At 38.1% G+C, this 12825-nt stretch overlaps 1 protein-coding gene and 1 long non-coding RNA gene across 4 annotated transcripts; one reads left to right on the top strand and one right to left on the bottom strand.

Moving 5' to 3' along the window:
- The first annotated feature begins 822 nt into the window (after positions 1–822).
- LOC114306952 (granule-bound starch synthase 1, chloroplastic/amyloplastic) lies at positions 823–6065 on the top strand. 3 transcript variants are annotated; one of them, XM_028252284.2, is made up of 14 exons: positions 823–1090; positions 2016–2373; positions 2545–2625; positions 2746–2844; positions 2958–3047; positions 3583–3646; positions 3741–3841; positions 3967–4076; positions 4211–4454; positions 4560–4736; positions 4835–5026; positions 5178–5264; positions 5403–5531; positions 5679–6065. In XM_028252284.2, the coding sequence occupies exons 2-14, from the start codon at positions 2026–2028 to the stop codon at positions 5793–5795; spliced, it is 1839 nt and encodes a 612-aa protein (XP_028108085.2). In that variant the 5' UTR covers positions 823–1090; positions 2016–2025; the 3' UTR covers positions 5796–6065. The 3 variants fall into 3 exon arrangements, with proteins under 3 accessions (XP_028108085.2, XP_028108084.2, XP_082781298.1); XM_028252283.2 differs by having other exon boundaries at positions 1058–1267; XM_082925172.1 differs by having other exon boundaries at positions 1063–1817.
- Positions 5724–12124, bottom strand: LOC145824712 (uncharacterized). Its single transcript, XR_014366699.1, has 2 exons — positions 11206–12124; positions 5724–6483 (listed from the first exon to the last, which is right to left on the bottom strand). It is a non-coding gene; the product is annotated as an uncharacterized LOC145824712 (long non-coding RNA).
- Positions 12125–12825: the final 701 nt, after the last annotated feature.

Below are 12825 nucleotides of genomic sequence, written 5' to 3'. Positions count from 1 at the left end.
CAAAATTACTCTTTATAAAAAAATTATAATATCTAAATTATCCTTTAAAAAAACAAAATAAAATAAAATATCCCCTTTAGTTATTGTCCATCATTCAAATAAAAATGTAAGAAACTACAATGATTTTTATTTTATATATATATATATATATTTTATGTAAATGGAAAACTCCAATAATTTCATTTCTTTTAGGGTTGTTTGGGTAGTGAGATTTTAGCCTAATTTAGGTTAAAATTCATAAAAAAAAAAAAATCAATTAAAATAATCAACAAGACAAAATGTCACATTAAATTCATGATCATTTTATTTTTTCTTTCACAAATATTATATCCAACTAAAAAAATCCAATCACCTTTTCAAATATAAAAATTTTAACCTACTAACTAAAAATTAAAATAATTAATAAAATAATAACTTTCCAAACAATCACTATGTATGATCCAAACAGAATGTAACATTGAACCAACCAGTTCCGATTTAGAGTACTAAATTAGAAGCTCTAAAAGCATTACTAATAAGGTGACAGTGTAAAGAAAAAAAAATAAAAATAAAGGCCAAACTATCACCTCAGTGATAAAGTCCACATGATGCCATATTATTAATGATGTATTAATAGTGCTAAATTAGTGATATGAAGTATTTTTCTAGCAACAATGATAGAGACAACTAATTTTGGAACTTTAAAAAGACCACTAATGACATGGCACTCAATAAAAAAAGAAAAAAAATACAACACCAAGGTCAAAACATCAAATCATTCCTAGTGGGGCCCACTGCCACATCATTAGTGATAGCACTAATTAGTGCTCTCACTCATTTTCTTTTTTCTCGAACCAACCGTTGGAAATAATCATAGGTCTGATATTTGGCGCACATTCCAAATCATGCCATGACAAAGTTGCCGCGCCCCACAGTCCACTCAGACACAACGGTGTCCTGTGATTGTCTCCTGCCCTCTTCACGTGAATTTTTTGGATCCAATCCATTAAAGCAACGCCACGTGTCATAGTGGAACCCCCCAAGGCAGTCTCTAGAAATTGAGGAGGACGAGGAGGAGCTCTTCCCACAACGAGGTTTGAGAGGTCCTTCAGTAAGTTCTCTCTCAACTGTTTCATTTTTTCTCAACTGTATTTTGAAATTCAATCCTCTCACCCAACCCAATTGCTAAACCATATTCATAATCAACTACTTGTGAGAGATTTTCTTACTCTATTTACAACAACTTTTTGTAAATGAGATGAGATAATTGGTTTATCATTAAAAAAAGGTATGAGAGTGAGTATAACAAAATCTACCTGGGTTTTTTTTTTTAGTTGTTATTATTTGCTTTAGTTTCAATTCTGATTAAATATACTACTGAGGGTTTGAAGATCTTGCATCAAGTTTTGAATGATTTAATTGATTGATCATTGAAAAACTGTGTGCATATATGCATTATATATGCCATGCCACGCCTGTGTGCTACCATTGTTGGTATTGTTGTTCTTGAATAATTTAAATCCATGAAACTGTAAAACTATTTCTTACGAGGAACCATTGTTATTGATTTTTTTGTTTTCTTTTCTTTGACCAATGATTGTTCTGCACCTTCCCCTCATAGATATCTATTAGAATTAAACTAGATGTCTCAAATCACCTCTTGTGTGGTCGAGAGATACTGAGACACTTTCTTATGATAGAGATAGTTTGGGACTAGGGGACTGGAAGACAGAACCGGACAGAGGATCTTGTGTGATAAAGAACAGATTCTAATAAGATTCATAATTTTATGGGTTCAAGTCTTGGACCATTGCTTTGTGCATTATGCCAAAAGTTAGGTGTGTATTCAATTTTTTCCCTCCCAAACACATTAATGAATACTAATTGGGCGTTATATTTTCGTTCATAATTTTAAAGCTTTTGTAGTGGGGTTTGTCCTCAAAAAATTTTGTATTTAAGTATTTGGTATTTGGAGAAGTGAGGTAGTAAAAATGCTTACAATTTATTAACAGTTTGTATTTTTGCGTTTGAATAAGGACACTACCAATGGCAACTGTGACTGCATCTCACTTTGTATCAAGAAGCTCAAATGTCAATAGCGGAGGAGAAACTGTAACAAACTTGGGTCAGATTGGCCTGAAGAGACAAACCATGACTCACAATGGATTAAGATCTTTGAACAAGTTGGACATGCTACAAATGAAAAAGAACGCAAAAGCAATCGCCAAGCATGCCAGTAATAAAAATGGTCCCAAAACTGAGAATGATAGACCATCAAGCGCTGTTATATGCGGAAGTGGGATGAACATTGTTTTTGTGGGAGCTGAGGTGGGTCCATGGAGCAAAACTGGAGGGCTTGGTGATGTTCTTGGGGGACTGCCACCAGCCATGGCGGTAAGCATCTGTTTCCAGCTCTATTTTTTTTTTTTTTTTTTTTGCTTTTACTATACTTGTTTATTTGCTACTATAGTTGAATCATCTTCTTGGTTAGTTGTGTGGTAAATTGGTAAAACATTTAGGATGATGAATTTTTAACTGATCTGATTTCTATGCCAAATCATCTAGGCCAATGGGAATCGTGTTATGACAGTTTCCCCACGTTACGACCAGTACAAAGATGCATGGGATACTCATGTTCTTCTTCAGGTAAATTCTATTTTGTGCTTGTTTTGCCAAATTCCAACCTTTTCCATGCAGGGTTAGGTAAATTCTATTTTGTGCTTGTCTTGGGATTAGTTTCTTCAAAGATAAGTTTCTATATTGCAGATAAAAATTGGAGACCGAATAGAGACAGTTCGCCTCTTCCACTGCTACAAACGTGGTGTTGATCGTGTTTTTGTGGATCACCCAATGTTCCTGGAAAAGGTTTATTTCTGTCCTCAATCAACTTTTCTCGCATAGGGGTGAACTATATGTACTTTACGTGTAATAGTCAGCTTGATCTTAGTTCTGATGCTTGAATTTCTGTACTTTCAAAGGTTTGGGGTAAAACTGGATCTAAGATCTATGGGCCTAAGACGGGGGTGGATTACCAGGACAACCAAATTCGATTCAGTATATTGTGCCAAGTAAGTTATTCAATGCAACCTGTAGTTTCAAGCCTGTAATTCCATGAATGGTTTTCATTCTTTGAACACTTGATTCAAAATAAAAAAGGGCAGTTGTTCTGTCATAACTTCCTACTATATTATATATGGAAAATGATTGTCAAGCAGAAATTTTATACTGAAAACTCACTAAAAATGCTGTGGCAGTGAAATTTTTTGAAATTATAAACCACAGTGCTTGGTAGGAAAATATATATATATATATATATTTTTGTATATCATTGGTCATTATATATTAGAGAAGTAATCGGTTGATGGGCTGTCAAGGCAAAAGGTTGGCATTGTGCTCCAAATTTACATGGTTTTGCATTCAACACGAGTCAATCATCCATGTTCTTGTTTGTTTTACATAATGACCACCTGTGGTATATCATTGTTTTATTTCCTCTTACTGCCTATTCAAGATTTTTGTTAGCCTACGCCTGATCATGTATGCAGTTCTACACTATTGCTTATATAGTATATAGCTGGCATTCATTTATTATGTTGAACTCAGGCTGCTTTGGAGGCACCAAGGATTTTGAATCTAAACAACAATAAATATTTCTCTGGACCTTATGGTATGTTCCATTCTCAAAGTTTGTACCTTTATTTATCTATTTATTTTGCGTTCTGTTATAAATGGCGTAACATATCTGTCTTTTACAAGTGCAGGGGACAATGTTGTCTTCATTGCCAATGATTGGCACACTGCTCTTCTTCCATGTTATCTGAAGACCAAGTACAAACCTATGGGGATCTACAAGAATGCCAGAGTAAGATTACTCAATTACGTCGTTAAGAATTTCAGGCAAAGAATAAAATTAAAACAGAAGAATTTTAGCCAAATGACAAGGACTATTTGTAGGGATTTAACACTAGTACTGACAAATGATGGCAGGTTGTTTTCTGCATCCATAACATTGCCTACCAAGGGAGATTTGCTTTTGCAGACTTCTCTCTACTTGATCTTCCGGAACAATTTAAGGGCTCTTTTGATTTTATTGATGGGTATGTATGCAGATTTGAGCATTTGAAATTGCTATTACGGGAGATGTCTTAACATCGGATGGAATTTTCCAATTGCTATGGTTTGAGATTTTTTTTTCTCTTGTCAAGTTATGACAAGTCTTCGCATGTTGCAGGTATGACAAGCCTGCCAAGGGAAGGAAAATTAACTGGATGAAGGGTGGAATATTAGAATCAGACAGGGTCGTAACAGTGAGCCCATACTATGCCCAGGAACTTGTTTCTGGCATAGATAAGGGTGTGGAATTGGATAACATCATTCGTAAGACTGGTATAACTGGTATTGTCAATGGCATGGATGTCCAAGAGTGGAATCCATCTACAGATAAATACATTGATGTCAAATATAATGCCACAACTGTAAGATTCTTCTAATTCTTTTTCTACTGTCTTAAATTTCCATTATCTCTCAATATTTTTGTGGCTTTAAAAAGCCTTAGCGTAATACAATTGTGATTTTTTTAGGTCATGGCTGCAAAGCGTCTTTTGAAGGAAGCACTTCAAGCAGAAGTTGGGTTGCCTGTGGACGCAAACATCCCCTTGATTGGATTCATTGGTAGACTAGAAGAGCAGAAAGGCTCGGATATCCTAGCGGCTGCCATTCCTAAATTCATTAGAGAGAATGCTCAGATTGTAGTTCTTGTAAGTTTAGTTCTTTTTTTTTCTTAGGTAACTTTTTTTTTGAACTTTTATTTGTCGCTTTTTTCTGGTTTGTGAAATGGATTTGCTCTTTCTATTAGGGCACTGGCAAGAAATACATGGAGAAGCAGCTAGAAAAGCTTGAGGTATTATATCCCGACAAGGCCAGAGGAGTGGCAAAATTCAACATACCCTTGGCCCACATGATTATTGCTGGGTCTGATTTTATGTTGCTCCCTAGTAGATTTGAACCTTGTGGTCTCATTCAGTTGCATGCCATGCGATATGGATCGGTAAACCCTGTTTTTTCCCCTGTTTGGCTGCTGCTTTTAAAACTTAATGGATCATGCCCAATTACTTGCTTAAATTGATCATTCTTCCATGATTTGATTCTATTTTTTTCGTCTTCTTTTATGGTATTAACCGTAATTACAATTGGACCAGGTTCCTATTGTTGCCTCAACTGGCGGGCTAGTTGACACTGTCAAAGAAGGTTACACAGGGTTTCAGATGGGAGCTTTCGATGTGGATGTAAGTCCTGACAGTCCCTGCCCACATTGCATGATTAATCTACTTTTCCAGCTCCCATTCCTTTCAATTTAGTACTAATTGTACTCACTACTATGGAGAAAAAAATAATAAAATTGTGGGGTCCTATTGGTTGTGCAGTGCGATGCAGTTGATCCAGCTGATGTAGATGCAGTAGCAACAACTGTGACGAGAGCCCTTGCAACCTACGGTACACCTGCATTAAAAGAGATGATCCAAAATTGCATGGCACAAGATCTCTCCTGGAAGGTGAGCATAATACAATACATTAGCACAAAGTATAGTCTTTAATTTACAAAATTTCAAAACAGAATGAATGAACTTGAAGTTTCTGTTTTTGTTTATGTTTTCTTAACAATTAATTATAATGGGATACGGTGGATGCTGATGATGCAGGGACCGGCGAAGAAATGGGAACAGTTGCTGCTGGGATTGGAAGTAGCTGGGAGTGAACCTGGCATTGAAGGGGAAGAGATTGCTCCACTTGCCAAGGAAAATGTTGCCACTCCTTGAGCACCCCATTTGGTCTCAGCCTTCTAGTAATGGTGGTGGCCCAAAAAAAAAAAAAAACACCAGCTCGCTGTTCGGATTGCATCCAGAGGCAGAAGTACTTTTTTTTTTTTTTATGGATGGTCGTCAGTCGGTCTTATGGGTTTGGTTGGACTCGTTCAAATGCATGTAACTAACAAATGCTTCCTTTCTGTCTAAAGTAGTGTGTCCATTTTGATTACCATTAGGCCAAGTAAATATAATAATCCAATAAAGGCGGCTTTTTCTTCTCCAGTCCTGCTTTGCATACTGTATATATATATATATATTGATCAAGAAAACCATCAAGTACAGAGAATTGAAATTTAAACACCTTACAAGACCCATAGGTGGTTGAGCAACCCAGTTAGTTGGTAAAGTGTCATGTAAGCATGCATAAGCAGCCCAATGTGCTGCCCCATTGCCAACTCTGTGAAACCACTTAAAGGCCAAATGTCCGCAGCTAGCCATTGAACGAATATCGCTCATCACTGCACACAACTCCCATGGAGGAACCCCTTCAGACACACAAATGAATGACAGTCTTGCAATCACTTTCGATTTCCACACTAGCGAGGTCAAGTGCGAGTGCCATGACACATGCATGACGCACTGCAATTGCATCACCTTGGCTTATTGTTGTTAATTTGACTTTTGCTGCCATTCCATCCACCTGTTAAAAACTACCTTTACTGGAAGCAACATAGATAAGAAAATATTATGAACTGAAGCTGTCAATTTATTCAACCTGACTGATTACAGCTTAAATAGACCAAACAGTAACAAAGTCATCAGAATAAAAAGGAACAGGTTACTCCATGACTAACAACCACTACTAAGACTCCTACATAACTGGGATACTCCTATTGAATAGGTAAAACACCACAATTGACTCCTAAACTATAACAAACAAAGACTTATTAAAAGATGACAGAAATCTCAACACCCTCCCTTAAACTGAAAGTTTTCTAACATTCAGTTTAATGGTGATTCGTTGCAGCTGTTCCTCAAATTGAATCTTCTAATGTGCAGACACCAAGTAGCTTCCTCAGCTTCAAAAACATAACTAATTTCAGGGGTTTAGTTAGTATGTCAGCTACTTGGTCTTCACTCCTGCAGTAAATGAGATCAATCATTACATCGTTCGTGAGGTCCCTCAAGAAGTGATACTTGACATCTATGTGCTTGCTTCTTCCATGTAGAATAGGATTTTTAGAGAGTTTAATTGCTGAACTGTTATCACAATAAATTGGAGTTGGTCCTTGTTGCTTGAAATGAAGTTCTTTAAGAATTTTCCTCAACCAGACACTTTGACATGCACATGATGTTGCAGCTACAAACTCGGCCTCGGTAGTTGATAAAGTAACAATTGGCTGCTTTTTTGATGACCAAGAAATGGCCTCTGAACCCATCATAAAGACATACCCAGATGTGCTTCTTCTATCATCAGGATCTCCTGCATAATCACTGTCTATGTAGCCAAATAGATGTGATTTTGCTCCCTTCTTGTAGAACAACCCAAGATCAACGGTACCTTGCAAGTACCTAAAAATCCTTTTGGCAGCTAGACGGTGCATCTCTCTTGGGCATTCCATGTACCTGCTAATAAGACTTACAGCATGCATTATATCTGGCCTGGTTGCAGTTAAATACAGTAAACTTCCCACAATTTGCTTGTAAAGTGTGCTGTTAACCTTTCTTCCTTCAGGATCTTTGATGAGCTTCAATCCTATTTCAGTTGGAGTGCTAACAGAATTACAATTCTTCATCTGAAATCTATCTAAAATATCTCGCACATATTTCTTTTGTGACATAAAAATGCCAACAGGAGATTGGACCACTTCTATGCCTAGAAAGTAATGCATCATTCCAAGATCAGACATATCAAATTCCATCATCATAGACTGTTTAAGTTGTTCCAGCATGACCTTATCATTTCTAGTGTAGATCAAATCATCTACATATAAGCATACAATAACAAGTCTTCCTCCATCTCCAATTTTTGTAAAAAGTGTATGCTCATATGGACATATTTGAAAACCTTCCTTTAAAAAATAAGCTACTATACGACTATACCAAGCTCTGGGAGCTTGTTTTAGTCCATATAGAGCCTTTTTTAATTTATATACCTTATGCTCATTTCCAAGCTTCACATAACCAGGAGGTTGATCAATAAATACCTCTTTTTGCAAGTCTCCATGTAAAAAGGTTGATTTCACGTCCAACTGGAGGATAGGCCATGAGTTTTGTGTTGCCAATGCTAACACCAATCGGATTGTATCATGTCTTACAACAGGAGCAAAAACTTCATTGTAATCGATGCCAAATTCTTGCTTATAGCCTTTAGCTACTAAGCGCGCTTTATATTTATTTACCTCGCCATTCTCCTTCAACTTTGTTTTGTAAACCCACTTGACTCCAATTGTTTTTTTTCCATTAGGAATATCTGTCAATTCCCAAGTATTGTTCCTTTCAATGGCTGCAATTTCATCATCCATGGCCTTTTGCCATTTTAATTCTTTAACAGCATCGTTAAAGGCTATAGGATCACAATCTGAAAATAGTGCAAAATGTGTGAGTGGATCATCAGATTGGTCAAGTGCACTTACTTCATAATCTGCCATCCATGCTGGTCTTGTCCTAGTGCGTTGAGGACGTGTACTGGTCACTATATTTGGCTGTACACTTGATGATTCAACAATGTCAACTGCTGGTGTATTTTGAGATACTGTCGACTCAGACTCTGGTGAGTGTTGCTCATTTGCCTCAAGTTGCTGCCTTCTCTCTTCATCTTCATTATAAAAATTTGCTAAAATTTGATGTCCAGTGCCATTATCACCCCATGACCAAGTGTTTTCTTCATCAAAAATAGCATCACGAGTGATTACAATTCTCTTGGTGATAGGATTGTACAATTTGTAAGCTTTGGACCGATCACTAACACCAAGAAAAATGTATTTTTCTGCTTTGTCATCTAGTTTTCTCCTCTTCTCATCGGGGATGTGGGCATATGCAATACACCCAAAGATTCGAAAATGATCAACTGTTGGTCTTCGTCCATTCCATGCTTCTTCAGGTGTCACATTTTGAACAGCCAGTGTGGGACTTCTGTTCAATATGTGAATGCTCCAATTCACTGCTTCGGGCCAAAAATTTTTTGAAACTCCACTCCTCTGCAAAAGGCTACGCACCATATTTAAAAATGTGCGATCTTTTCTCTAGCACACACCGTTTTGCTGAGGTGTGTAGGCTGTTGTGAGTTGTCTTTTAATGCCATGCATCTCACAAAAGTATACAAAGTCTTGTGAGTTATATTCTCCGCCACGATCAGTGCGAAGAACTTTTATCGGGCTGCCAACTTCTTTCTCAACAAGCACTTTCTAATTTTTAAATGCCGCGAAAGCTTCAGATTTCTCCTGTAACAAATAAACCCACGTTTTCCGACTATAATCATCAATGAACGTAATGAAGTATCGTTTACCTCCATTAGATGTCGGATTTATGGGACCACAAAGATCGGAATGAACTAGTTCCAATGCCTTCTTTGCTCTCTAAGAATTCATTTTTGGAAATGAATCACGATGGCGTTTGCTAATAACACATTCTTCACAAACTGACGAAGGATATTGAATTTGAGGAAGGCCCGTCACCATATTTTTCTGCTGTAGAGTCTTCAAGCCATTGAAATTCAGGTGTCCATAGCGGAAATGCCACAACCATGTTGAATCATGCATTTTTACAAAGAGGCAGGTCTGAACCTTGTTCTGAGTGTGTAATGGAAACATCCGATTTGTTGTCATGTGAACTTGTGCGATTAGGCCCTTCTCTGGATGTTGAATTTGGTAGCATCCACCTTGAATGTTTATTGTAAAGCCCTTCTCTTGTAACTAGCCCAGGCTAATGAGGTTACTCTTTAAGTCTGGAATATAAAAAACACTAGAAATTATCTGTAAAGTGTTATTTCTAGTTTGAATTTTGACAGTCCCTTTTTCCATGACAGAAATGTTAGAATTGTTTCCAAGTTTCAGAGTTTCTCTGAAAGTTTCATCCAAATCTGAAAATAGAGACTTATTACCGCACATGTGATTACTGCAGCCTGAGTCCAGATACCACGTATCTGATTGAGACCCCTTCTTGTCAATGTATGCCATTAAGAGCATTTCTTCTTCTGTCTCAGCAAAGTTTGTCTTCTCCTCCTTTTCAGTGCATTCATACTGATAATGACCAAGCTTGTGACAGCGGTAGCATTCAATATTGGACTTGTCAAACTGCGACCCTTGATTGGATGAAAATTGATTATCACAGCCACGTCCATGGTAAGAAGATTGATTATCACGACCACGTCCTCTGCCTTTTCCTCGACCCCAACCTCGACCTCTTCCTGATCCCCGCCATGTAGATGATTCACCATGGGTCGTAACCTGCAAAGCATGTTCCTCTGGAAGGTGGTTGGTCATTCTCTGTTCATGCACCAACAATGAACTTTGCATCTCATCAATTGAAAGACTATCAATGTCTTTCGATTCCTCAATGGAACAGACAACATAATCGAATTTTGGGGTCATTGATCGAAGGATTTTCTCAATGATTGTAACATCATCCATTCTTTCACCATGAATACGCATCTTGTTGGCTACTGTTAGTGTGCGTGCAAAATAATCATTGACTGACTCTCCCTCTTTCATATGAAGAATCTCAAACTCTTTGCAAAGAGCTTGAAGTTGCGCTCGTTTCACCCTTGCTGTACCTTGATATTTTTTCTTCAAGGAATCCCAAATTTGTTTAGAGGTGTCCTTTTGGAGAATGGTTTCCAAAATGGCCCGATCAATCGCCTGGAACAAATAATTCTTTGTCTTGAGGTCCTTCAGTCTTTGGTCTTCCAGCGTCTTTCTCTGTGCTTCTGTCATGACAACTCCACTTGCTGGTTCGACAAAACCAGTTTCCATGAGACTCCAGTATTCCTTGGATCTTAGAAAGTTTTCTATCAGTATGCTCCAATGGTCATAATGACCATCAAAGCGAGGAATGGCAGGTTGCACGTAATTGGTGTTGTCGGAAGCCATGGAACCTTGCTGCTGCAATAATTTCTGAGCAGGCCCAGTGGGGGCTCTGATACCAAATGTTAAAAACTACCTTTACTGGAAGCAACAGAGATAAGAAAATATTATGAACTGAAGCTGTCAATTTATTCAACCTGACTGATTACAGCTTAAATAGACCAAACAGTAACAAAGTCATCAGAATAAAAAGGAACAGGTTACTCCATGACTAACAACCACTACTAAGACTCCTACATAACTGGGATACTCCTATTGAATAGGTAAAACACCACAATTGACTCCTAAACTATAACAAACAAAGACTTATTAAAAGATGACAGAAATCTCAACACCACCAGCTAACCCTTTTCATCCCGAAGAAGAACTGCAACTGCACGTCTCTATCGCCGCGAATCAACAGCCGCATCACAATTAAATTTCCATTTTCCTCTCGGTGGAGGAATCCATCCATGCGCTCTGCATTGCTCACCTGGAGCTGCAACCGAAGGAATGAAGGCCCCTTTATTTATGGACAAAAATTCAGCATCCTCTCGTCTAGCTTAGGCTATCACTGCTGCTGGGTTAACAAAACTATGGTTGAAAAGGTAATCGTTTCTCGCCTTCCATATATTCCAAGCTACCCATACCATCGAACAAATCGCAGTCTTGCCCCAACTAGATGCACCCAATGATTCAAAGCAGTTCCTAATCCAGTTCTTTACTGAATCCATTCCGAGCATATCACATCTCAGACCAGCCCACTCCCAAACCACACTTTTTGTCTCAGACCAACCCGAAGAAGAGGATGGCAAGTTCGATCCCAATTGAGCTTGCTTAACAGCTTCTTGATACCCTGATTTCACTGTATAGCTTCCTTTCGAATCATAATGCCACACAAGAGTATCATCCCAATCATTAATCGAAACTGGGATTGAAAGGATAGCTTCACAATCCCCCTCGGAAGCCAGCTGTCTAATCTTCGATTTATCCCACAACATTCGAGAAGGATCAATCACCTCGTTTACCCGTTGCACCAACACCTTACTGTTCCTTACCGATTGAATCTTGAAGTTTAGATTAGAGGGTATCCATTTATCATCCAAAAATTTAGTAGACCTTGCATTCAGAACTTGCCACCGTAGACCTCCTCTAAGAATCTCTCCCCCTTGAAGCAAAGTAGCCCTTGCCTACGAAGGTCGTGGTCCTCTCGACTCATGACAAAAATCTGAGTTGGGGTAGTAGATTCCTTTCATAATCTTTGCGAATAGAGAGTCCGGAAATTTTATTAATCTCCACCCTTGGCGAGCAAGGAGTGCTCTATTAAAGGCCCGAAAATCCCGAAAGCGTAGTCCATCATTCCTCTTCGTCAAGCATAGTCTACTCCAACAGGCCCAGTGGATGCCTCTCCTCTCCAGATTGCCTTTCTATAAAAAAATTCCTAATGTAGGAACTCAATTTATCATATAGCTTATTGGGGAACAAAAAACATGCCATTGCATAAGTTGGCATTGCCTTGGCAACTGATTTAATTAGGACCTCTTGACCAGCTTGAGAAAGTAATTTCGCATGCCGTTCTTGCAATTTAGATAGGACTTTTTTGCACAAAAAGTTATAAGCTTCAGCCTTTGAACGACCCGGGAAGTAGGCAAGCCCAAATAACGTGCATTTGCTTTCATCAATGGGATTCCAAGCGGTCCACACATCTCAAGTTGTGGTGACCGAGATACATTGCTTGAAAATTGCACTCCCGACTTGTTGAAATTAACAGACTGGCCCGAAGCTTCAGCATATATGTTTAGCAATCTACAAACCTCAAGACATTCACCTGCCTCAGCCTTGAAAAACAACACAGTGTCATCTGCAAAAAATAATTGTGACAAGGTAGGACAACCACTTCGGACTTGTAATCCCGAAAATTTCCATTTTGTACACTATGAGTAATTAATTTCGTAAAAAACATCCATGACAAGAATATA

This window comes from Camellia sinensis, chromosome 4, assembly GCF_055761805.1.
Source record: "Camellia sinensis isolate YWXY chromosome 4, ASM5576180v1, whole genome shotgun sequence".
NCBI classification, from domain to species: domain Eukaryota; kingdom Viridiplantae; phylum Streptophyta; class Magnoliopsida; order Ericales; family Theaceae; genus Camellia; species Camellia sinensis.
Note: the sequence above shows the minus strand (reverse complement) of the source record. Positions and strands in the feature narration are given on the sequence as shown.